The sequence below is a fragment of the Danio rerio genome, chromosome 9 (genome assembly GCF_052040795.2).
Source record: "Danio rerio strain M-AB ecotype USA chromosome 9, GRCz13ab, whole genome shotgun sequence".
In the NCBI taxonomy this organism is placed as follows: Eukaryota; Metazoa; Chordata; class Actinopteri; order Cypriniformes; family Danionidae; genus Danio; species Danio rerio.
This window is the reverse complement of record NC_141029.1, coordinates 33581808-33609629: the sequence shown is the minus strand read 5'-3', so window position 1 is coordinate 33609629 and position 27822 is coordinate 33581808. Positions and strand designations below refer to the sequence as shown.

Sequence of the window (27822 nt, the reverse complement as noted above, 5' to 3'; positions counted from 1 at the left end):
GTCTCCTTTAACCGTTTTTTGTGGACATGGTCAGAAGCAGCTTTACAGAAAATAAAATATAAAATAGTCAAAAACACAGAACTTTCAGTGTTTATATTTGTAAAAAAGCCTAAATACATGCAAGACCATTCCAATATTTTGCTCTCCAACGAGCACATCTGTGACTGCAGCTCCTCCGAACAGCCTCACAGCAATTCGATCACTCGAATAGAGGTACAGAAATGTGCACTTGAGATATCTTTACTGTACTATTCATCTAACCTAACAAATATAAAGCTTAGAACATTACTGTGCCTCTCATAATCTGTTCTCTTGCCAATTCACTCTCATCTCCATGATTACCATGGTATTTTATCTTTTTTAAAACAACTACGATCGGTTCATGAGATCGTCCAGAATGGCGAGTATCGATCGAGTCAAAAAATGTGAGACCGATCTCCAGCCAATCGGTCAGAGCGTCCCTACAAAAAACGTTTAGCGGGGAATCGAACTCAGGTCGCAGTGAGCACCATGGTGCTATCTGTCAGTGCACTTAAATACTAGGTTATTGGCGTGACCTCCACAATGTTGCTAACTGTAATGTCTGGTCAACTATAATCCCTGGGATGTGACTATTGCGGACTCGCACATTTAGAATATCGATGAAGAAACGATTTATTTTGCAGCCCTATAGTCAGAATATTTTTCTTTTTACATAAACACTAAATTCTGAAACATTAACTGTATGTAGTCAATACCTTTATATGTAATCTTTATTTACACAAAAGATATTTCAATCATTAACATACTTTACTTACAATTATTATACTTTCTTTGTATATAATATTTAGGGGACATCACGGTGGTGCAGTGGGTAGCACAATCACCTCACAGCAAAAAAGTTGCTGATTCGAGCCTTGGTCATTTCTGTGTGGAGTTTGCATGTTTTCCCTGTGTTCACGTGGGTTTCCTCTGGGGGCTCCGCTTTCCCCCATTAGTCCAAAGAAATGCGCTATAGGTTAATTGGAAAAGCTTAATTAGTCGTAATATATGAATGAGTGTGTATGGGTGTTTTCCAGTGATGGGTTGCAGCTGGAAGGGGATCTGCCACGTAAAACATATGCTGGATAAGTTGGTGGTTCATTCCGCTGTGGTGATCCCTGACTAATAAAGGGACTAAGACGACAAGAAAATGAATGAATTAATTAATATTTAGTAATTCGGTTAGGATGGCAAAATTGGAAGTTTCGTCTTTGACTCTTATACATTTGATGCATTTAGTTGATTTAGCTAAACATAAGTGATAGCTCCTCAGAGAAATGTTACTTTTATTTAATTTTGAGTTTTTAGAATGTTTGTAGTTCCAAACAAATGCAATGAAAATATCAAGTTAGACTTAGTATTCAGTCTGATTAGATGTGCTGTGTTTTCTGCTCTATGTTTTGTAACAGAGGCCTTTGTAGGAATAATTATCCTTCTCTTTACAATGTAATCAAAAACGTAAACTGCTTTTGTGACAAGCGAGCCTAAAAACTCTCGACAACAGCCACCATTAAAGCGTTTGGTGATTGCATCCTGCCTTTAAGCAAATAGTCCTTTCTGAAAAAGTGAAACTAATTGTAGTCTTCTGCAACTTACTCCTACATTACTGCACTTATACCATGTAATTTTGTTTTCACTTGTCTTCAAACCGCTATCTGTCAACATATGCTAACTGTAGCAATTACTTTGCAAATTGCCTGTGACTACATAGAAGCTGTTGTAGGCAGACCAGTTTGTTCTTGACATAAATGTAAGAACTATTAAGATGCAGCTTTCTTTTGTAGACTTGTATCTTATATTTTTTATTACTGGCAAACAGGAATCACGTTATAAATCTTGCTATTGTTTCCAGCTGACCTTGGAATGACCTTGAGGTTGTGTATTTTATGCTACATCTGACTTTGAAATGTTTACCGAGTCCACAAAAGCTCTTCATCATGTTGTATGATGTTTGACGCAAGAAGGCCTGCCTGACCTTACTGGACATGACAGTTGGTTGATGTGGATTTGTTGCTTTTGTGTTGATATCACATGTAAAGGTCAGGCTTTCAGCTGTTGTGCGATGCAGCTTTCATTGGCCGGACTCTTTTCATAAACAAGCATTAAAGGCTAATGGTGTTCTTGCAGGACAGGCCTCAACTCAACAGGCCCCCATCAGCTGTCTTTCGTACTGAATTCAGTTCCTGTCTATGCCGGGGATGAATGCACCAATGAGGAGCCTGACCGTGAGTAACCTGGTCCCACGATCCCATCCGTCCATGACTCCGCCACTCAGTGTTGCATATATGCCTTGTCTGACGTGGTGGACATTATTTGTCGATATAATTGTACCCGTTAGGTACACCATATGCCATGTTGACTAACTGTTGTGTGTTATTTACAGGGTATGCCTGATCGCATGTTATGTGCAGTGCTGGAGCAATTTCAGCTTTACTTTTCCCGTTGGTATGTGCGCTTTGTTTCAGTGAGTGTGTGATATCCATGTTTTTTTAATTATTGTCTTCGGTTAGAGTGGCTCTAGTGCCAGTAGTCTGTCGTCTGTTTTGCGTTGAAGATCCAGTGTGATCTTTGCACAAGGTAAGTCCGTATTTCTGTGTAGTCGACAGTCTGTGTTTTATGTACATCATACGCTTGATTGTGTTTAACGGTGGCTGTGCAACACTACAACACATATTGTCTGGTACCATACAAAGCTCTGTGTCCTCATATCGTTTGTACAGCCACAATGAACACACAGCTCAAATCTGTTTGCATGATACTGTTACTAGATGTTTCTGTGACACGATGCTTCTTCTGAGGTGTTTTATTTTCATTCCATTCAATTAGCGTCAAGGTTTTGCTAAAGTAAATTGCTTATCTTCTTTTAATATTTCATTCTGTAATTGAATTGCTCCAAACACATATTAAACAGAGGTAGCATTCAATAAGCAATAAACCTAACTGCTACAAACAGGATTTGAGCTCTGGCTGATGCGTGGTTCAAGTTAGCATTTGTGGTGGATGTGCTTTTGTCTTTCAGATCCACTCTCTCTATAGCACAGCGAGCCCAAGCATGCTGAAGAGGAAGCAGAGCTCGCGGGTCGAGGCCCAGCCTATGACTGACTTTGGGCCAGACGAAACACTGACAGACAGTGCTGACATTCTTTGGATCAATAAACCAGTATGTGTAACCTTACCATTCAGCTGTATAATATTTGTTAAATAGCTGTTATTTCTGTCCAAGCTTTTAATAATCAAAATATCCATATTTACAATTACAATGGGTGACACTTCAAAATGACCATTAACGCCCATATGGCATCATATATGTATAATTTTAATTGTAAAGCTTTTTCAATCTGACAACAATTTAAACAAATCTATTAAAAATATATATATTTCCAGATCTTTAAGTCTTTATGGGTTTTAAAGGCCCTGTGAAGTGCTTTGAAATGTGCCTTTTTATTCGATGTTTGACAATCTCTACCAAAACACGAGAGGATGGGGCGTAGTATAGCTAATCCCCCTTTTTTTTAAAAAAAAAGGTAAATAGCATTTTGTTCTGCCGGTGAGAGGGGTTGAGCTCAAGTGCATCAAATGAAAAGCAAATGAGAAGTGTCTTGAAGGGTGTGGGGCATGTCAGATCCTAGAAAGCAGTTGATCGGTTATGATTTCATGAGAAACTGTAGTATGAAGTGACGAGAATAAAACCGTTGATCCATTTAGGCCGAAGTGACAAACACTACAAGCTTGACATGTTTATATCAGTTTTAAACTGTATCTCCTAAACATGAATTTTGTCACTGTTTTGTAGCACACTAGCTTGTAGATATCTTAAACAAACAATACTGATACTAACGTCTAAATACTTTATTTTAATTTCATGGGACTTTTAATAATTTCATCTAAAATCCACAAAGCAAATTCTATGGTGTTCTTCAGTCAAAAATTGCTAACTGAATTCTGTCTTTATTTTTGCCTCAAAGAAATCATAATTAAATTATAATTAAAATCATAATTGATGGTTTCTAACCACTATAGGGAAATAGCTAGGAGAATAAGAAGTAAATGTAATCTTAACATCTAAACACTCCCTTTAATCCCAGGTAAAAAAAAATAAAAAATCTTGTCATTTAGAAGTGGGGTTAACCCCACTAAGGGATGCCATTTTGATTTTGCTTTGTTGGTTCATAAATACCTCAGGCATATTACGTTTTTAACTTCTTGATCAGACACTGTGATAGTTATGTAAATAGTAGTACTAATAGCTCTGTTAGTAATGAAACAAAAGGTGCATCCCAAATCGCATACCTGTGCACTATTCTATGCCATTTTGTAGTATAAATAGTGTGTGTAGTGCATTCATGCTGAAATATTCTTTTTATTTCAAAAAGAAAAAGTGCACTTTAAATACCCGGATGATGCCCTTATTCAACCGTTAAAAAAAGTGTGAAATGATGGACGCTTCATGTGCTCAACAGTCGGAGCTTTGCTCATGTAGCGGAAGGGGCAGAGGAGCTTTATTTTTTTTTTTGGATTCTGGGAGCAAAATTCTCCTGCAAGATCATACCAACTGCCGATAGTGAATGCAGTTATACTTATGGCAGGTATTAGCTGGTACTTTGGTCACTTTTTTCACTTAATTTGGCAACCGTCAAACGTAATCTGGGACACGGTTTGAATTTCCACTTAGTAAAAACCCATTAGTGTTCAATTTGGGATGACACTACATACATATACTATGATGTTGAGTGTGTAAGTGCATAAGTACATAGTGCAAAGTGTGCCACTTGGGACGATTCCATCTTGTGGTCAAATGTGGAAATTCTTTTGCCGCACAAACTCTAAGTGCATTATGGGTGTGACTGTAACTAGCCTTTAAGTGTACATCAGTTGTAAACTTGCGCCACTCCAAAACTGAACTTACCTACACCTGACCCAGGGCATGTAGAACACAAGTGTGAACAGTGTGAAAAACCAGAACATGAAATCCCACAGTCAATAGTTAACCAGAATAAATTATGAGCAATGTGAAATTTGTGGCAAGAAAACCCAGCATTCTATTTACCGCTGTTTAGTTTGATCTAGAGTCAATTGTTTCATGATTGAAATTTGCCTTTTGCTATCCTACTATACACACATAGCATTAGCATTATAAAATTGATATTGAGTTTGAGTGAGGGCAGTACACAAATCACATTCAAACCTATTTAGGGCCTTTTTTAGTCTACTTAGGATGGTGAAGGTAAGCTAATTCCTTTCCTTCGGACTATTTCCTATTCCCTAAATAATTTACTGTGAACAGACATGTTTTTTAACTACCTGCTTAGTTAGGACAAGGTGCAAAGCTGAAATCATGTGCCACACTCTAAAACAGATTGTGTTCTTTGTTCTCAGTGGGTTCACTCTCTCCTGCGGGCCTGTGCCATAATCAGTGTTATTTCGGTTTGTATGAATACACCTAAGACCTTTGAGCACTACCCTCCCCTACAGTATGTCACCTTCGCCCTGGACACACTGCTGATGTTCCTGTACACCGCAGAGATGATCGCCAAAATGCATATCAGGGGCATCATCAAGGTAACACACTCAATCAGCGTTGTCACAATTTATAACGGAAATAAAATGAGGGGAGAAAAAAAAAGACTGTGTCCTTTGGACATGCTGTTGAAACAGGCAAGCGGTTAAATAATGTGTGGGCTGTTTAACTGGTGAATCAAGAATAACAACTGCATGGAGACATTGAATCACTGAATGGTTCACTTCCTGTACTATTATATATATATTCCTGTAATAGTGAAGAGATAATTTTGTTCAGTTACTACTTTATCTTCGCTCTCGGCAAGGAAAGCAGTAAGGTTCATGTAGAAGATAGAGTAATTTGTTCTTCTAGCTCCGAGATCTTATGAGGACAGGGTGATTAACCTTGCAGCAATTATATGCTAAGTTAACACATGCAATTGAATTTTATTGAAGGAGAGTAACGCACAGCATTTTTATATTAGTGCCAGTGACCTGAACTCACTTAATTAGGCCAGTGCATTTGTTTTAGATTTCCATTTGTATGCAGTGCTTGTTATGATGTGAGAAAATCAGACTTGTTGTTTTCTGTATCACTGTTAGTGGGCATATTTTCGGTCATTAGGTGTATTCTGGAAGCGGAGACAGCATTTCGAACAGTTGCTAATGCAGTAATCTAAGCACTGATGTAGATGTAAATGAATCATAATTTGTTGTGTATTAGGGCATCGATTTTCATCATTAAATGTCTCATCACATTCTTTGGCGTAAACAATATTCCAAATTCAGTCTCTGCCAGTTGCCATTTAATAAACCCGGATTTTTACACCTTTTTTAAGCTGTCTATTTAATAAAGCATGTTTGTGGCTAATACTAATAAAGTGGGAGAGCTGAGAACTGAGGCTCTGGTGATTTCTGGACAAATGTCTTGGGTGAACAGGTGATTTAGTCACTGAAGTTGAATCGTTTTTTCCATCAATAAAAGTCCACTGGAGTGTGAAGACAGTCTGCACTCAAACAAACCTGAGCACGTCACACTTCTGATGTCATTTCCTGTGCCCCAGCTGCATTTGTCAATAGGTTGTTAACATGACAGAGCCTGCGGTGTTCATGCTGTGTGACATGCTGCAGTCTATTTAAAACTGCTCATTTATAACCTCACGTTTAGTTCAAGAAAGTGTGGAACGTTTGTGCTTTTAAACATAAGCATACATGCTACAGTATACCATCATTAACTAATTGGGTTTGGTTGGATTTTTGAGTGTTTCTAAAAATATTTTCTGAAATTGTAGCCGCTATTTCTTTGGTTCTCAGAGTTTTATGATCATTCATTCTGATATTCCGATTTGTTGCATAATGTATGTTTTTATATAAAAACATATATTAATATTATATAACATAATATGTTGGAAACAGTTTTACTATTTCTGCTTAGTATTTTTTTTAAACCATGATGTGTGTTTTTTACAGGATAATGTGATGAATTGACATCTCAAAAGAGCACATCAGTGCATTTTTGTAACATTTAAAAAAGCTTTATTGTTGTTTCTTAAACCAAACATTTTATTTATTTTTTTAAATATCTTTCTTTGTTTTTTTACTTTCAAATACACTGACTTACAAATTCCAATTTACAAACATTTACACAACAATTGACAATAAACAATACCATATACAAACACTACATAAGAGTGTAAAATATTTAAAGATATGTACAATAAGTCAATTATAACAAAAAAGAGAAGAAAATATAAAAAAAATACTTTAAAAAAAAGGACACAAAATAATGATCTTGAGTTTATATCTAAGTTAGTTCTGTCGAATGTATGTCTTTAAAATAATTTATAAAAGGTAACTTGTCAGATTTCACAAAATTTGTCTCCTTTTTTTTTTACTGAGAATCCGATTTTATCCAATTGCAAATGTTTTATTATTTCCGTCATTAGATGTACATACAGTTGAAGTCAGAATTATTAGCCGCCCTGAATTTATTGGTCCCCCCTGTTTATTTTTCCCCCAATTTCTGTTTAATGGAGAGCAGATTTTTTAACAAATTTCTAAACATAATAGTTTTAATAACTCATTTCTAATAACTGATTTATTTTATCTTTGCCATGATGACAGTAAATAATATTTACTAAACATTTTTCAAGACACTTTTATACAGCTTAAAGTGACATTTAAAGGCTTAACTAGGTTAATAAGGTTAACTAGGCAGGTTAGAGTAATTAGGCAAGTTATTGTATAATGATGGTTTGTTCTGTAGACTATTGAAAAAAATAGTAAAAAAAAAAATATCAGACATACTGGAAATATTTTTGAAATATTTAAATAAAAAAGTTTAAATGGGGTTTAATGATTATGATTTCAACTATATATATATATATATATATATATATATATATATATATATATATATATATATATATATATATATATATATATATATATATATATATATATATATATATATATATATACCTGCTTTTTTTGTCTATACAATTAACAATTCCTTCTTTAATCCAGTCAGTAAATAGTGTATTTTTAGATGAGGCAGTAAATAAATGATTTTTTTTTTGTCATAGGGCATTGGAGGGTGCCAGCTTGCCAGCCAAAAAAAAAAAAAAAAACAGATATGGGACCAAATATTGAGAGAATGTGAAACTACTGGATTTTTTAACAGATCGGAATGTACAGTGGGTAAAGGAGAAAATAGTTAAAAGTGAGGAAAAATAACAGCTTGCCCCTAAAACCAAACATTTTAAATCATAAAAGTCTAAAGTAAACTAGTGAAACCCTGTAAGAAACCAATTGCAATTTCTAAAACATACATTTCTATAAGTATAAATTTTGGTGGTCATCTCTTTCTGAAATATGAAAGACTTCGAGTCTCTGTCTTTGTTATTAACAGTTATTCACTATTTACCTGCTGCTAACTAGAGACATAGTTTGGTATTTCTCATCACCTGTATTTTTGTGGCTCGCGCTTAGGGTGCACATTATTAGGCAATGTCTGGCAGGATAAATACCCTTAAGTACTCGCACGTCTGTTTGCAAAATTTGGCTGGCTTTGTTGTTAACAGCTGCCACAATCTTTCATTAGACCTGTGGAGCAGCTGCCACTCACCTGTGGACTTTCATTTACAGCTTGTCTTATCACCTGCTTCTGTTTCCAGGGAGAAAACTCCTATGTTAAAGACCGCTGGTGCATGTTTGATGGCTTCATGGTGGTCTTCCTCTGGGTCTCTCTTGTGCTTCAGGTGAGGAAACTGTCTTCAGTGTTAGTTCCAAAGTTAATTGTTTCTTTTAATTTAAGAGAGTATTTCAAGCTCCAGAGGTAGCTCCACTCATCCACCTATTCCTTTGAATTGTTTAAAGGTGTTTGAAATAGCGGAGCTCGTGGACCAAATGTCACCCTGGGGAATGTTACGCATACCGAGGGCCCTTATTATGATCCGAGTCTTCCGAATCTATTTCCGATTTGAATTGCCACGTAGCCGGATAACCAACATTCTCAAGTAAGAGCTCCGTGAGCACAAAGAATGTTAGAAATGTCGACTTTTTTCATTTTAGCCACTTAATATTCATTTTCTTTCAGGCGCTCAGGGGAGCAGATCTGGAGTGTGACCATATTTTTGCTATTCTTCCTTCTTCTTTATGGAATCCTGGGGGTTCAGATGTTTGGCACATTCAATCATCATTGCGTCACCAATGAAACAGAAAAAGAGTAAGTCAATTTTGTTACTAGTACTTTCTTTAAACATAATAAAATTATTTATCTTAAGGCCACATTGTACTTCAAGCTGAAGTACGAAACTGAAGAATGAACTGGTGAGATGTTTAAGTGCAGGCTAAAACAAAGTTCAAGATTTTTAAACAGCTTGCCACATTTCTGTTTCCTGAAAAGAAGTATAGCGAAGAGGGCTGCCTGATATGCTGACATTTTTAAAATCCTCAGTCTGCACTAGTTTTTCATTTGCCTTAGCTTGTTCTGGCCATTAAAGGGTTAGTTCACCCAAAAATAAAAGTTCTGTTAATTACTGACCCTCATGTTGGTCCAATCCCTTGAAATCTTTGTTCATCTTAAGTACACAAATTAAGATATTTTGGGTTAAATTCAAGAGCTCCCTTATCCTCCATACATAGCAACAAGAGCCAAAGTAATTGTCAAACCATTCTATGTGGCTTCAGTGATTCAACTGCAAATATATGAAGTTCCAAGAACATATTTGTGTGCCAAAAAACTGTACAAGCAACTTTGTAAAATATAGGGCCTTATCATACACCCGGCGCAATAAGGCGCAAGACGTATTTCCATTAAAACATAATGTGACAGGTTACTTGGAAGAAAAAAAAAATCTATATTTGATAGGTGTTTTACACAAGTTTTTCTGCACATTTAAATACCCATTATTGGTCCTTGCGGCTATATTTATATGGTCACACTTTACAATAAGGTTCATTAGTTAATGTTAATTAATGCATTTACTAACATGAACAAACAATGATAAATACATTTACTACTGTATTTGTTCATGTTAGTAAACGTTAGTTAATGAAAATACAGTTGTTCATTGTTAGTTCATGTTAACTCATGGTGCATTAACTAATGTTAACAGGCATGGACTTGGATGTTAATAATGCATTAGTAAATGTTCAATTATGATTAATAAATGCTGTACATGTGTTGTTTATAATTAGTTCATGTTAGTAAATGCATTAACTAATGAACCTTATTGTAAAGTGTTACCATTTATATATATGATGGTGCTGTCAAAATTAGTGCGTTAACGCATGCGATTAATTTGAAATAATTAACGCATTAAAAAAAATTACACAATTAACGCAGCCCATTGGTTCTTTTCTTTATTGACATTGGGCTGACCCAATCACAAACTTCCATGTTGGGCTCTGTGTAGTGTGCAACGTAGGTCTGTATTTGTCAAAATAGTCGAGAGTCACGCCTGTTTCTCACTCACGGGATAGCAGAAGCCCAGAGCAGGCATTTGCCTTTTGCGTCTGCACTCTGCAGCATGCAGCGGTGCACGGATCAATATATTTCTGTCTATTTTATCTAGTTACCTATCTGTCCATATAAATTTACTTTTGTTTTGTTTTTACTTTTAATCTGCCACACGGCTTGCGGCAACTTTCTCATATGCTGTTTCCTTAACGTGCAAGTCTTTGTTTTTCAAATTATTACAAAGTATAACGAATGTCTGCTTCTCGAGCTCTATGAGGAGTGTCATTCGTATATTTTAAGATGCACTCGGTCAGAAGACAATCGCATGAGATATCATGACATTGTGTTTTTGATCGTCAGCATGATGTAGGCTTATATTGACAATAATATTTGTACAATATGGGTATTAAAATGATATTTATACATGACCAAACTAGTGTGCAACTTAAACAACATTTTTTAACTTTTAGTTTTGTAGTTCGGGCCCAAACAAATATTTGTTGATTGATTGACAATGTAAAATATTTTAGCTACGTTTGATGTTTCATTGTTGAGTTAAAATTTTTTTAAGGGTCTCAGATACATTTTATTTATTATTTATTTTTATTTTATTAATTAACATTGACTAAAATGTTATTAAATGTTATTAATTAACATAAATTAAAAATTTAAGTTTTTAATTTGTCAACTCTCATTTTTTCTATAAATGGCTTTTGTGTTTTTATAGAGTGGGAGTTGGTAAACATATTCAAGGGCGTGCACAGATGGGGAGCATTTTGATTGATGTAAGGGGCCGCTCTGGCCCAAAATGCCAGGGCCAACTTTTTGTCCCAGTCCAGCCCTGCAATGAGTACAATTGTTTGTATTCAATACTTTATTATGATTATTATTATTAGAATTTTCCATGTCTGCAATGCCAGTATTTTGGCATTTTTTTGCAGCCCACTTAGAATCCAACTTGGAAATCAACGTTTCTTTATTGGCATTGATTGTTTTGAAATTCAAATGGCATTAACATGACTGAGTTTTTATTTCTCTAATAAATATGGCTGTCAAGCCAGGATCTTGATGGTTTATTATGGGTATGTTGATTACATGAAGAAATCTGTGTTACAAGTTAAACAAAAATTCTAATAAACAATTATATTTTGAATTTAAATAGTTTTTGTCTTGCATTTACATTAATTTTATATTCGAATAGCCAAAATTACAAGTTACAGACTTTTAAATGTGATTCATCACGATTAATTTTTAAAAAAGTGTGATTAATTAGTAATTTTTTTTTAAATCAATTGACAGTATGTATATGTATATATATGTATGTATACATGTGTGTGTGTGTGTGTGTGTGTGTGTGTGTGTGTGTGTGTGTGTGTGTGTGTGTGTGTGTGTGTGTGTGTGTGTGTGTGTGTATGCAACTAATAGATGTGGCTCTGGTTCCCTGTCTTCTTTGAATAGAGATCTTCTTCATATCCTCTGCGTAGTGTGTCGAGGTCAGACATCCATGAGTAAAAGCATAGAGCAGACTATTGTATGTTGTGCTTTGTTACTAAATATGACATGACTCTAGCTAATTGCAGAGCGTATACAAACTTATTCACATTGTTATTGTCAGATACCTTATTAACTGCAGTATTCACTCCTCTGTCATTTTACTTGTGTGTTTGTTTTGTTGTTTAGCGGAAAACATGCAGCATGTACAGTATTACATATTTATTTAAACATCACTCTCAGCATCATGGGCAGCATTGGATTGTACACACACAACGTACCACTGTCCAGGTATTTTGCAAACAAGATCTTTGCTGTGAATATATCAGAGCATTTAGATTTAATTGAATAACTCAAGAAGTCAGGAACTTATCTCAGTGTGGTGAGTTTTATCACACTCCTTGTGGTTTATTATCCCTAGGATGAATCAGGGGATTTAACATTATGCTGCAGTTTTTCCTGGCATCGGCGTGAGATAAGAAGTATGCGTCTGTTGCTGTACACCTCCCACACACATCTGTTCTCTGCAATATAAATCCCATCAGCAGCTGTAAATGGTATTAATAACAGATCATCATTTTCATCAGGTGATGTCACGGCCCTATAAACACAGAAAAATAGCCACATTTATAAGATGTGTTTATCTGAATTTCTCAATTCACACAGAGGCGCTTGATAATTCAACTGCATGTCTAAAAATGAACGGTAAATCTAGCTGGAACACTCGCTAGCATCCTAACTTGAAGCCGTGACGAAAGCAGGGTTGAGCGCAGTCTTAATGCCATGAGTGAATGGAGCTGTGGAGGTGGTTCTCTTTTAAAACACAGGCCTATTTAATATTCCCTTGCAGATGAGTGGCGTGTCAGAGCCGGCTTTAAAACAAAGAACCTAAACCATCAGCAACAGAGGAGTGTGCTGAGCACTAATCACTATAATTAACATTTCCTGTGTTGCCTGGGCGTCATGCACATGCTCGCCTTTTTTTTTCAGCAGACTGGCCTCAATCCGTCTACATGCATAAGAGAAAAGAGTTCTTTGTAACACTTTAGTTTGTCACAATTCACACTATCAACTACTTGATTATTACTTGCCTATTAAATATTCTGTTTCAGTTGGAAGTACTGTACACCAACATACTGAAATTAAAGTTTTAGCAACTTTCGGTTCATCTTATAATGATCTTATTGTAAATCTCTAGCAATTTTACCAAATACCTTAACCCAACTACTGTTTTGTCTTATGTAAAAGTACTTGGATAGTCAGTCTTGGGTTATGTGCATAGTTAAAGGTGCAATAGGTGATTGTCTTTAGAGACATTTTTTGTTGTGCTGGTTGAAAGTCTCTTCACATTCCGAAAGTAATAATTAAAGTAAATGATCTAAATGTATTTATATGTACTTTTATATTCTAGGTAAGGCATAAGACTAAAAAATGGTTTGTCCGGGGACAATTCCTATAATTCTGATAAGAAGCTCAAACTGTCTGTCAACAAATGCAGATTTGTACTTCTTCGCAGCTATTCACGCAGATCCACCTTTTGCGCATGCATGCGCACCTGCACGGAGAGAGAGAGAGAGAGAGAAAGAGAGAGAGAAGCAAATGCTGAATCAAAACCTTTTAAAATCCTAAAGCAATACTGGAGTTACTTTTCCATGCTGGAGGAAGGATGACACCATGGCTGAAGTATTTCTTTTAGAAGGGTAATGTTCTGTTTTGAAACTCTTAGGGCTTGTTTGCTAGTTTCAGCTTGGCGCAAGAGTCGTTTTGACGTTTTGCGCCATGCTGTTTAAATAGCAAATGCATTTGCGCTCTTATGTGCGCCCATAGGCCTTCTGGTCTAAAAAGGAAGGGGTGTTGAGGCGCATTGCTGGTGCATTGCTATTTTGAGAAACTATAATAGATTTTTCAATAGACCGGCTTTGTCCAGCACAGAGAGCGTTAGTTGTGTGCCTCGCTTACACACTGCTTAATACACACAAGATGTAGAGCAATACGCAAATATCTTTACAAATTAAAAATAATTAAGATATTAAGGAGATACATAGGATATAATAAAGATATATATGATATAAATGTAAAGGATAAAAAAAATATTACTAAACATATTATTTTCTAGCCTACATAAATTTAAAAACTACTGCCTTCATGCCTTCTTCATCTCGGGAGGCATTTTCAGTTCATTTATAACAATTTGCTTTTGTATGATGTTATTATAATTAGCAGTATTATTTATTGTATCTATATTTATATTTGTTTTATTAAACTTAGACCATATGGGGCATAGCAGGTGTATTTGGAAATAACTCAGTTTTTTGACCAGACTTCGTTATCATTGTTCATTTATTCATTTGCTGAAAATTAGAACTGAATTTAGAAATAGTTTTGAAACAAATCTTTGCGCTTAACAAAGGAAATTAGTTATTTATAGGCTAATTGATGTCTGTGCGTACAAGGTTACCCTTTCCATGAGAGCAAAAGTGAAAGTAGATAATGAGAGGCCTTATGTCTCATTTTCGCACTGCAGATGCTCTGTTTAACTGTTTTCTTCCTAGTGAATTGCTCAGTTTTTCCTCTTACAAAGTCGTTATGTAAATAGCAAATGCGCAATGGCGCAACGCAACTGGCTCTTAAAGGGAATAAGAGATGAGACTCTGATTGGTTTATTCTCAAAACACTCCTATAACTCATTAAGAAAATAAGCTCAACTCTTTTAGACCATGTGCCATGGCGCAAAGCGGATTTTTCCGTCCTTATATTAGCAAAAGTGGATTCTGACACGCCCTGAATGCATTTGCGCCCTGCGCTTTGCACTTTGCGAATGGATCGTCAACATAAAGCCCTTAGTCACTCAAAGCTTATGTAAAGTTTGTTGTTTTAAGAATGGGTTATATGCACAGAAGTGTTGTTAAGCCACTGAAATCTTCAGATGAAAGATTGATGTAAATATTTTCAATTTCTTAAGGAACATTTTACAGCATAAATAATGTAGATTTTTTTTCTTAGTTTAACAAGAAAACCTAAGTAAATAACACTATTCCGCCTAGCTTGCTTTACTGAGGTGAAGTTGGTTTTATTTTCACATTGGTTCATTTTTGAATAATGACAATCTGTAACGCGCTCCCTACGTTGTTTACCACGCTACTTTGAATATTTAGTCTAAAATGGCATGCAAGTATGGCCTGCCCGCTGGCCAACCACTAAGCACTAAGTAGTCACTTTAGGACAAAGCACATGGGAGAGTGAGACCAGCGGTCTTTGATTGCAAAAAAAAATCTATCTACACAACTGAAAACGTGCTAGATATAATACATTTTTTTTCAGAACTGTAGTATTACAAAGTACTTAAAAGTTTTCTAACTAGGGAATGACATGATCTAGTGGGTTTCCGTCATCTTTGATGTACGCGTTTGAGATTTCAGGAGGTTTTGGATGGCAGTGGAGGAACTGTGTTTCAAAAATATAGGCAGATCACCTATTGCACCTAGTAGTTTAGTTTGATTATCTCTTCGGTATGTTAGTTATGTATAGATAACTCTTATAAGATAGCTCTTACATCCAGTGTAGTGTTTATGATTATGTTTATTTATGTAGTATCATGGTTCTGCAAGACATGACATTTTCATTCCACTATGTCCACACATGTAGCGGAATTACAATAAAACTCAACTTGATTTGATTATTAATCCAAATTAGTCCAAATTAAATCAGAATTTACCCTTTTTAATCGTTAATCCACAGAAATAAAAGTTGTTTTTTTGTGGTCTTTCTTCTCTGTTGACATCAACTTGAGGGTTGCCCCTTATTTCCTTAAGCTTGCTATAATGGAATAATGTGCAAAAAGAAAACCTAACCCACTACTTAATATTTGGTTTCAGTTGGAAGTACATCAACATATTGAAATGAAAGCCTCAGCATTGTTCGGTTCACGCAGATTTTAGGATTTTAACAGTTTTTAGTACTTATAAAGTATAAGCTTGTAATCCTATCCAAAACCTAAACCCAACTACTACTAACTATTAATAAGAAGCAAATTAGTAGTTTATTGAGCTAATAGTCTTAGTTATTGGTTTGTTGATAGCGAGAATTGTTGATTAAAATAAAGTGATTCCAAGATTTTATATTTTGATATACAGTACCTCAACCCTACACTGACATCCAATATATTATCATTCAAAAAGGGGTTGACGATATGAAACAAGCATTCTCTGCCATATAAATATGTCAGGATTTGCACCATGCAAGTGGAAGTGCATTTCAGAAAAAGTCAGTGTTGATTATCTTACAAAACTACAGTACGTGTCCTTGGCAAAGTGTTGCTGTTTGAATCACGCAGGGATTGCGAGGGAGTTTACCAGACTTGTGCCTATTGGGAATTCATTTTTAGATTTGATGTCACGACGATTTATTTTTCAGGTGCTTAAATATGGATGAGAACAGGCCTCGTGACCTTGCCAATCACAAACTGTGACCTTGTTTAGAAAATGCCCCACATTTTTTCTAGCAATTACAGACATAAACAACAGCATGTTAAGACAGGTTATCAATATATCAGGCTCAGTTTCTGTCATTTTATTACCATTTAAGTGAACAATATTTACTAATAACACAAATGTTTATGGTATTTATCAAAAGGCATGTCCATTTTCAAATAAAATGGATATTAGATGATGTTATTAGTATCTTTAGGCTTGTGTTATCAGTTTCTTCACAGGCATGATCTCCTTGGCGGATTATTTATCACTGTATAATTAAAGCTATTTTGATCCACCGCTGTGCCTCTGATTGGCCTTTGTGATACTGCAATCAATGATCCCTACTCATTTCGGAGTCCTTAATAAACAATTTGAAAGTATGTCTGGCGAGCCAATTTGAAAGCATTAATTTTCATTAGGGACATCAAGAGCCTCCTGAAGTAACACCTGTGGCCCAAGCTAAAGCTGCCTGGGGTGCTCGAATAGATATGATTTGGTCTTTCAGGGACATTAAGATTATAATAATGCAAGCATAAAAATATGGCTGTCAGTGCTATTTAAGGTGCCATTTTGTTTATACATGTATATTGAATGTCTGAGAGAATGATGAGAACATTTGAATTTTTGGGCGAACTATCACTTTAACTGTTGCTATGGTAACAAACATTACAAAGAGAAAAGATTTAAAAATCTTTTTTCCATTTGTTTTGCAGTGTATTTAATAGCCCTTAAAGGCTATTACCTATAATAAAAATAATTTTTTGGAAACTGTTTGAACAGAACTGTGTGTAGGTATAGTGTGTCCACAGTCAAACTGGCTTATATAAAGACAATAAGTCACTTTTTTTAACTTCCTGACATCCAATTCCCTCCCATTTTGAGGCCCACCCCAACGTGATTTCAGCCGCATATTAACATGTCTCTATAGTAATGCGTATAATCAGGCCCGGCCCTAACCAATTTGGCGCCTAGGCAAGATTTCAGGTGGCGCCCCGTCACATCGCAGTAAATTCCACTGCTAGTGTAAAGTCATAAGAAACTAAACAGCTTTTTGATCGACTACTACAAGTTGGGAAAATGTCAGATAAATATGCCAATGCAATTAACATTATTGCTGAATAGATCTAATATTTACACATTTGCTTGGGGAGGAATGATGAGGTAGTTACATTAATATTACTATTTTCCAAAACATCTATGCCCTTCCATAACATTAGCTGACGTAAAACTAACAGATAGCACTATAGCTATTTAATGATTAGCAATGTTATGTCATATCTACAGTATCAACGTTGGGATGTTAAAATATGGGACAACAAATAGCTTCAAATGATAGAATACATAGCAAACAATAGAAAATATTGACAATAAAATAAAATTTTTAACCTATTAAAATCAATGGCTTATACAGAAATTAAATAAAGCTATAAAATCTATTTAACTTTTATTGATATTTTATTGACATATTGATTAAAGTTACTATAGTTATTTAGTGAAAGCAGCAAATGAATCTCTCATTGTGTTTTGTTTGATAACAGAGGTGTTAATGTAAGAATGCACCGATCTATAATGAATGAATGAATGAAGCATTTGACTACTTTAGTAACTGTTGTGCTCATTTAAGAGAAAATTAGTTGAGTGTAAAATAAAACAAGCAAGATAAAGCAAAAAATAAAAAAAAAAAACGAAAAAAAGAAGCACTTATCCGACGGTCCCTTACGGAGAGCTCCACTCCGCGCAAGCTCAGCTCTCTTGGCTAAACGCATATCCCAGGCTAAACAGAGCAGTGCTCGTAATATCGAGCGAAAAAAAAGAAAAAGACTGTGAAACATAACCAGCTTTGTCTTTTTGTAGGAAACACACTTTAGATCTTTTTAGGGTAAGAGGTTTTTGAGTTATTGCCATCTATCACTGAATGTGTGTTAGGAATATTGGAAACAAAACCAACTTACCCCCGCTCATTTCTGGCGCCCCCTGGATGTACAGCGCCCTTAGCATTTGCCTATACTGCCTTTGCCACGGGCGGCCCTGCGTATAATCATATCAACAAGACAGGATGTGCACAAAGCAGCTGGTATTAAAATATCTGTTGAGCTCGCTATGATCATCAATCATCATCAAATGTAACTAAAAATGAGTTTTACAAGTTTAAAATGTTTTTTAAACAGTGCAGGTTTGTAATGATTTACAGCGATTCTATCGTCTTTATCACCACAGCCGCATGCTGTATAATTTTAAAAGAAGATGCTTCAATGCTGGATTGTGGATATTTAATCATATTTATTTTGTACATTAACACAACGAATATCCATACAGCAGTGAATATTATTGTGTATTCTGTCACATTTGCCATGCAAAAACACTGCAAAGTTATGTTGGTGTGTGTCTGTATGTGTGCATAAAGGTTGTATCATCATTTTGTGTAACTCATTGAAGAAAGGCTTGAATTAACTCCACAACAAATACATCATATAATCATTGGGAAAGGTCTTACTTTAGTTTTTCACACAAACATTATGTGAGATTTTGCTTCCTTCATGTCTGTCACTGTTCTGTTTATCTGATGCTGCCGGAGATTGAGGCACACTTTGACAGGCACATGGAGACAGTGGGCAGAGAGAACTAGCATTAAAGGCACAGGCTAAAAAAACAGCTACAATGTGGTCAAAGCAGAAAATATTAACATTCTAAAATGTATAATAAATAATCTGTTGGGTGTTTTGAGCTGAAACTTTACAGACATGATCTGGAGACACAAAAACTAATCTTAAATTTTGAAAAAAGGGCCTCTTAAAACATAAACATTTATTAAAATCAAATCGAGAGGGAAAGACAGTATAACATTTATGCAATATGTACATATTTTGAAATTTACATTTCTTACCCACAGCCAAAATATTTTGTATTGTTTTTTATATTTGAAACAAGAAAATAATTTTATCAGAGAAGATATAATAATTCAGATAGTTTTTTTTATTACAAGTATACTAGTAAATATTTAATAAAAATACTTACATATTCTGACCGTGTGCATACTGTATGTTTAACAAAACTTTGTTTCTCTTTAGATTAAATTAAGTAGGGCAAATGTAAACAAGTCAAGAATTTGAAAGCTATTCATTATTAATGTAACATTTTTCATTTTTACCATTAATTCTGTTGTTTTTTGTTTGTTTTTGATGTTAAACTCGATGCGGTATTTAAAGCTGTTTCAGTTACACTGGGTTACCATTGTGATGAAGAGTTATGCATTTAATACTTAAAGATTCATTTAGATTCATTTACATAGTGCTATTGCTATAGTTAACAATTTGTTAGTGATGGCCCAACTTTATAAGAAATGACACTAAGGTTATGAAATTTCATATTTCCCCCCATATATTAAACTTGTGTTTCCTGTACAGGGCAATTAGAGTCACACCTGTTAGCAAATACGGTTGTCAATCCCAAATGCTAACTGTGTGGATGTTGCCAAAGAGAGCTGGGATAGTACTGTTAGTCTGTGAGAAAACACCAGATGGCCTGTTACAATATAATGGTTAATTTGATCAGATATAACATTTGATGATGATTCTTTGAAAACGTACTCTGGTCTTTTTCCAGGAAAGTGACATGGAACAGCCTAGCAATCCCGGATACACACTGCTCTCCGAACGGGGAGGGATATCAGTGTCCAGTGGGCTTTAAGTGTGTGGATCTGGAAGATTATGGACTCAGTAGACAAGAACTTGGATACAGTGGATTCAATGAGCTTGGTGAGTCACTGCCCACAATCCATAATAAATTTTGATATATACTGTATACAAATGAAGTCAAAATTATTATACTGCCTCTGATTTTTTTTCTTTTTCAAATATTTCCCAAATAATATTTAACAGAGCAAGATATTTTTCCACAGTGTTTCCTATAATATTTTTTTTCTTCTGGAGAATGCCGTAGTTGTTTGATTTTGGCTGGAATAAAGCAGTTTTATTTATTTATTTTTTTTATTTTAAGGTCATAATTATATATAAATAGTTATTAGCCCCCTTAAACAATATCTTTAAATTGGACTTAAAATATCTAGTAAAATGGTATGTACTGTCATCATGGCAAAGATAAAAGAAATCAGTTATTAGAAATGAGTTATTAAACTACTATGATTAGAAATGTGTTAAAAAAAATCTTCTTTCTATTAAACAGAAATCGGGTAAAAACATATACAATAATTAATAATTATGACATATATATATATATATATATATATATATATATATATATATATATATATATATATATATATATGAGCAATATCACCCTCATAGCAGTGCAATGTGGCTGTAAATTGGCACTGGTGGAAGGCGTGCGTTGTGCTTAGTGTCCCACCAGTTACAATATATAGTACAGCCATATCGCACGGCTATGAGTGTAATATTGGGTTTATACAACAGTTCGACTATATATAAAAAAGAAAGTCAAACACAGGGAGTCTAAAATTCCTTTTGTATGAGGAACTGCTTTCTTCCGCCATTCATTCACATCTGCAGCTGACGTCAGATCAGCAGGAACCGCTGCTACTTCATCAACGTCACTTTATAGTTAGTATTTGAATGATTTTCTAGCGTAATATCTGAAGTGTTGACAAAACAGGTAATTTTGCTGACATTTAAAGATTAAAATGCCATCAGTCTAAAGAGATTTCTCAGTATTTCTCTGTTGGATTCAGGAGATCACAATAATTATTCCAAAAAAAAGCTAAAGCAGTGCAAACACTAGCAGATTACTGTTGTGTTTGTGATAAGGAAAAATGCTAAACACATGCAGGCATTTCTTCTTTCTTTCCTTTTACTCGACTAGTCTGCAGTAACGAAGACAGGAGACTCGTTAGAAACAAACAGATAGCCAACCAAAAAATAACTCAGGGTTATACAAAGAGTGGCCAACACAAAATACATACATTTCTTAGATGCGAGTCCCATCTCACACTCAAAACACAATTATATGGTATAAATATAGCACAACAACATACAAAAGAGAGATAGACTTAGAATATCACTTACTTGTTTAATAATGATTTGATCAGCTGTAGTTAGAAATTATGCTATTTTTATCTTCTAAGGACTTATTATGCGGTCTCTGTCGCCATCTTGTGGATAAACAATGTCAATTGTCTTTATTCTGCACAATGACAGGCTAATGGCTGCTGACGCACTGTCTCTCAGAAATGATAAATATTTTAAAATAGGCACTATCCTGATAAATAAACTGTTGTATAAATATATATGTATATACATATGTATGTGTATAAATATCATTCATTCATTTTCTTTTCGGCTAAGTCCCTTTATTAATCTGGGGTCGCCACAGCGGAATGAATCGCCAACGTATCCAGCTCGTTTTCATGCAGCGGATGTCCTTCCAGCGGCTACTTATCTCTCTTTTATTTGTTTTTTTTTTTTCATCAAAGAACTCCCCTTGCATATCCTTATGCCGGCCCGTTTTTACCTGGAAATGTGAACCCAATTTATTCAGTTTTTGCTGGCTGTGGAAAAGTATAATTATTATTTCTGCCCTTTGCAATTTCTCAAAGTGATTAAGAGCAATTATCCTTTTTTTGACAAAGTGTGATTAATTGTAATGTTGTTCGACGCATTTCTAGTTTATCTATGCACTATATGCAAGCAAACAGATAAATGCTCTCTTTTGCCGCATTTATTACATGTAATGTTTTCAGAAAAGCTCATATTTCAAAGCATTGTGAAGGCAGCTTCACAAATAGAGAGGTTTATTTAAAGACCTTGATCTGTATGAAGCAGTATGCCACATTTTTATCGCTTTTATTTGAGATAAATCCACAAGAAAGGTACACAGAGCAGTGCCACTAATCTCCAAATAACCATGAAGGGAGGCTTTTCCCTGAAAAACAGACGTGGCTTTGAACCGTTGACTTACAGAACACTGAGATCTGCAAAGGGCCCTTCTTCATCCTCTTTATGAAGTTCGGTACACAGATAAGTCATGTGTAAGTCAACCAGAACCGCTCATGCATCTGTGATCTGTCATCCATTCATCCGTGTTCACAGTGCGCTTTGAAGCCTCAGTAACAATGCATTTTTTTGGATTTAAAAGTTCAGTGATGCAGAAACGTAAAAATTGGATTTTTTTAAAAAAAATTTTATTCAGTAACTTTTATTTTCTTTCTATTCTTTTTTTTTTTTAAATAAATATGTTCACCCCTTTTTTCCCTTTAATCTTTAGGTTAAAGCAGGGGTGGGCAAACTCAGTCTTCAAACTCAGTCACTGCCTTCCAGGACCGAGTTTGCCCATCCCTGGGTTAAAGGGATAGTTCGTCCAAAACCAAAAATTCTGCCAATATTTACTGGTTATTTACTTGTTCCAACCCTTTTTGAATACGTTTTTTATGTTGAACATGATAGATGATATTCTGACGAATGTCGGAAGCTAGTAGGCATTGACTTCCATTTTCCCCTCTATGGATTTCAGTGTCTACCAATTTCCAAAAGTTTTCAAAATATCTTCTTTTGTGTTCAACAAGAAAAAAGTAAAGGCAGAGTAAACTTTCAGTAATTTTGTATTTTTGATTGAAATATATCTTAAATAATTTATTTATTTAAATGTATTTATGTTCTAAATATTATATCTTATGTTTAGTTTGATTTAAAGCTACCAGATCAGAAACATGAACACAGTCATGATTTTTTGGAATATTAGTGCTTACTGATTGTTTATATGGCTGCACAATATATCCCTTTAGCATCGATATCGCTGTTACTATGTGAATATGCAATAGGATGAGCAAAGTTGAGTCAGGATTATAGTTGAACAGGTACAACAGCTCAGAACACATGAGAATTTCTCAGTTTAACCATAATAAAGTGAACGTTTAAGGTCTGTTTAAACATTTTAAGCAAGTTTAAAGTATTTGGCCAAAAGGAATTAATTGCATTTAATAATTTACACAATGAAGAACTTGCAGCTCCTTGTTTTCAATTTCTGTACCTGTATACTGTTAAACTCCTTTATTTGTGAATTTACTCTGCTTGTAATTTATTATATATAAAGGTGCTGTACATGGTCTTCCAGAATGCTATTAGCATATGAGCTTAGATATTGTCCCTCCCCTGCCGTTCAAAGCCACGCCTCCTTAAGTCATGAACACACAAACGTGCACTGATAAGATAAAACACTACATCATGTCATTCATCAGTTAGAAAACTCTATGGAGACATGCACTTTATTAAGCCAAGTTGTTGGCAGGCCAGAGGGTGGAGGAATTTTATATCCCTAAAGCTGTGTCACAGGCTGTCACTATTAAAAAATGAACGAATGTGTGAATATAAATCAAACTTCACCTCAGTAAAGCTGGTTTGGTGAAAGAGCACCATTTACTTATGTTTCTTATTAATCTAAATAAAAAGGAGATCAGATAAAAATGAGTTCTAAAAATAGAAATATCCTGTCATCTTTTTCACATTACACTTATGTTTGCATTACCAAGATTATGAGTGACTTCATTTTCAATTGTGCTCTCTGATCCTTGTACATCGCTTGTTTTCAGCTCCTTTTACACCTGAACAACTAAATGAATGCTCAGGTCTTTTTAACCGACTAAATTATCGATGCTGTTAAACTCCATGAACGTGAAAATAGCCAATCTTTTGTTGAATGTTTTCTGTGGCTGTACAACACTTCCATGCATATAAACCCTTTCATAAACAAGAGCACAATCTACATAAGCTTTGCGTGGCTAAAATTGTTTTAAAACATACCTGTCTAACAGAAATACTTCAGCCGTGGTGTCACCCTTCAGATCGTTGTTTTGAACTGCATAATGTCATTGCCTTCCAACATGCAAAATTAATTCCGAAATTGATTTAGGGTTTAGAAAATTTTTGATTCTGCATTTTTGGCAGAAGCTCTTTTAGAAACAATCTTTCTTTTCATGCATATGGCCACGTTGGTCTTTCAGAAAAAAGTTCAGGTTGATGCATAGTTTGCCTGATGACGTCTCTCTGTCAGCGGTAGATCCGTGCTTCATGAGTGCACGCAAGTGATGTATTTGTTTGCTTAAAGCGGCTGCGCAGAAATTCATATTTAAATTTGTTGACTGTTTGAAATACCTGCCGTAATTGAGTTATTTGTCGGTCCCACAATATTTAATTGTATGAACATTTTTATTTTTATGCCTCACCCAGAATATAAAAACAGATATAATTACATTTAGATCATTTACTTTAATGATTACTTTTGGAATGTGAAGGGACTTTCAACCAGCACAACAAAAAATGTTTCTGAAGACAGTCACCTACTGCACCTTTAATGCAGATGCACACCCTATCAGAACAGAGTTGCTTTTTCTTTTTTGCTAGTCATCTCTGGACAGTGATTTATCCTTAAGTGATATTTAATGTGGCTTCTTACTTTGCCAAGTGCATTTGCTTCTTATTCATCCAGGGAAAGGCTCTGTCGCTGTTTATACTAAAGTATATGTTATAATGTGAATTACATATCGATTCAACACAGTTGCGTTCCAAAGCCAAATGCAATAATGTCTTTTATTAATATGGGTCTGCGTAAAGGATATGTGGAAGGTTGGTGAAACTAACCTTTCCAGGGCTCTGCCAGTGTCCTTGGCCCATTCTGCCCCTGAACCTGGTGGGAAATGGCAGGAAGCAGAACTGAGTGGCATGCTTCCTGCTGGCTTTTGGCAGCCATATCGCAGCATGGCATTATGGGTCACTGTGAGTGCACAGATAACATCATTGAAGGCTTGGGACCTCATATGCTGTGTATAAGAAAAAGCCATTATGGTGTGATTTCTAAGCTGTATGAGAAACTGTAACATTTTAAGGTACCTTTATTATAACAGACATTTTTTTGATTATAACGTGTGTAACTTTTGAACTTGAAGTCATTAGAGTATTATTGTAATGGTTTTCTTACAAAACATGGAAGTGCAGATCCATTAGCTACAAAATATAATATGTTGGACTCATGGCTACATGGGCTACTTATTCAGTCTTTTTTTGTGTAACGATGTGCCTGAATTCAAATTTGTGTCTTGCGAAGAGAAACACAAAGGGCCCTATCATACACCCGGCGCAATAAAAAAGTGTTTGTCGTGATTTGTTGCTATTTTCTGCCCAACACAACTCTAAATTTCCCGTTTTGCACCACGTTGTTGAAAGAGTAAATCCATTTGTGCCGCTTTGTGGACTCATGGGTGTTTTTGTCTGGACGGTAGGTGTGTTAAGACGCATTTTTGCCACGCTGGTATTTTGAGCTACTAAAATATACTGCGCAATTGACCAGCTGAAAGCAGGTCTAGAGTTCAGTGCAGAGCGCGTTAGTTGTGCGCCTTAAATGCTTACACATTGCTTCTTATACACAGGATGTGCAGCAATTCGCAAATATCTTTTACACATAAAAAATAATTAAATTATTAAAATATTACAAAAATTATTACTTTCTACATAAATATAACAACAGTCACACTTTATTTTTATGGTCCACTTGTTGAATTTAAGTTATATTGCATCTACATGTCAACAAATTCTCATTAGATTATACGTATACTGTTAGGCCGGGGTTAGGGTTAGTATAAGTTGACATGTACTTGCAAAGTTTTTTTAATATAGTCAGTTGTGACTATATAAAAATGTCAATTGTCTGTTTAGCAGCAGTATCAACAGATATTAGGCAGACAGTCTACTAATACTCAAATGGACCATCAAAATGAAATGTTACTATAAATACCACAGCCTTCATGCCTTCATGCCTTTTTTCAGGTTATTCATGAAAATTTGCATTTCTATAATGTTATTATTATTATTATTAGCAGTATTATTTTTATATGCATATTTGTATTTGTTTTAATAAAAACAAGTTTTGGATTTGTCCACCTGTCTGGTTTTGGAGACAAATGCGTCATTAAATGGGGTATAAGAATGTGACGTGTTTGGATATAACTCAGTTTTTTGACCACACTATTGTTCATTTATTTGTTTGGAAATTATAACTGAATTTAGAAATAGTTTTAAAACAAATCTTTACGCTTAAACAAATTTAAATATGTAAGCTGATGAATGTCTAGTGGAGTGCGTATAACAACATTTCCTTTCCTTTCCACAAAAGTAAAACAAAGAGTAAAAGTAAAGAAAAGAGAAAGTGAAGAGGCCGAATGGAGGAGGTTCAATCTTTATCCACGCACTGCAGATGGCCTGTTTAACTGTTTTACTCTAGAGAACCATTCAGTTTTTCCACTTAAAAAGTCCGCCATGTAAATAGCAAATGCGCAAACCATATTTTTACATCCTTAAAATAGCAATAGTGGATTCGAACACGTCCTTAATGCTTTAGCGCCATGTGCAGTAGACTCTGCGCCTAGATCTTTAAGATAGAGCCCAAAGACTTCCAAACATAAGGTTAAATCAACCCTGCATAACTTCATTAACCAGCCACTACTTATATTTTCTGTTTATATAATTTTTAATTTTTTTGGCTTAGTATATTTGTTATGTGCTTTGTAATTGTGTTTTTTTTGTTAGATATTTCTCAATATTTTTAGTATTAATTTTTATTTATTATTACTTCAACCTACACTTAATTTAATTCAGTTGGTTGTCAGGACAACTATTTCTAATTTTCATTAGTTGAATAAAGTTTAAGTTTTTTATCCTGTTTTTCTATTTCATTATCATATATTTTTATTTTTAATAAATTTAAGTTTTTTATTTAATGACAGCAGAATTATGCAATAATCTTAGAAACAGTCACATTTTATTTTGAGCATTGATTTTTAAAGTAATAAGCTTTGATGAAAAATCATTATTTCTGCAGGTAAAGTTGATCTTCAATACCTATAGTGAGCAATCATTTAGCATGCTCTTTACCTCTGTAATTGTGTCATAATGATGTTCATCATTTTTATTGCATGAAAAATACAATGACATTTTTTCCTTTTGTGTAACACAGGGTTTGGAACTGTGTGTGGGTGTCTAAACAACAGAATTAATGCTGTAAATAATAACAGACTATTCATTTAAGTTCCACGAACACTTGTTTTTTTTTCCCCTCATCTTTTATAAAGAAATCACACTTGCATGATCAAAAAGACATAATATAGCATATTCATGAAAGCAGCCCATCACTGAGTGTATAGTTCTTCATTTAGCCAAGTTCCTTTGATATATAGATACTGTTATATTTCGGCATGACATGGAATAAAGAGCACTACAAAAATCATGATAACCATCATTTGGAGAGTGGGAAATTCACAGCTGGGTAATAAAAATCACCTGACTAGGTTTTCTAATGCCAAGATTATGTTTATGTCTGAATTTTTGTGTCTCAGTGCCCAATCAGATCACTCTGGGG

General features: G+C 34.8%; 2 protein-coding genes across 10 annotated transcripts in view; one reads left to right on the top strand and one right to left on the bottom strand.

Annotated features, from left to right (window-relative positions):
- clybl (citrate lyase beta like) overlaps positions 1 to 27822 on the bottom strand; it is a 760714-nt gene that overhangs the window by 183324 nt on the left and 549568 nt on the right. The window lies entirely within an intron of this gene.
- The window catches only part of nalcn (sodium leak channel, non-selective), a 192014-nt gene that overhangs the window by 35847 nt on the left and 128345 nt on the right, over positions 1 to 27822 (top strand). For 3 of the 9 annotated variants that reach the window (XM_087266409.1, XM_087266407.1, XM_087266413.1), the window contains exons 2-9: positions 2154 to 2246; positions 2405 to 2466; positions 3041 to 3181; positions 5398 to 5580; positions 8697 to 8780; positions 8899 to 9038; positions 9119 to 9247; positions 20050 to 20201. In XM_087266409.1, the coding sequence (XP_087122535.1) occupies positions 2425 to 2466; positions 3041 to 3181; positions 5398 to 5580; positions 8697 to 8780; positions 8899 to 9038; positions 9119 to 9247; positions 20050 to 20201 (871 nt within the window). In that variant the 5' untranslated portion in view covers positions 2154 to 2246; positions 2405 to 2424. Of the gene's footprint in view, positions 1 to 2148; positions 2247 to 2404; positions 2486 to 3040; positions 3182 to 5397; positions 5581 to 8696; positions 8781 to 8898; positions 9039 to 9118; positions 9248 to 20049; positions 20202 to 27822 lie in introns of all 9 variants that reach the window. The other 6 variants (XM_087266408.1, NM_001017549.2, XM_087266412.1 and 3 more) reach the window with 4 other exon arrangements.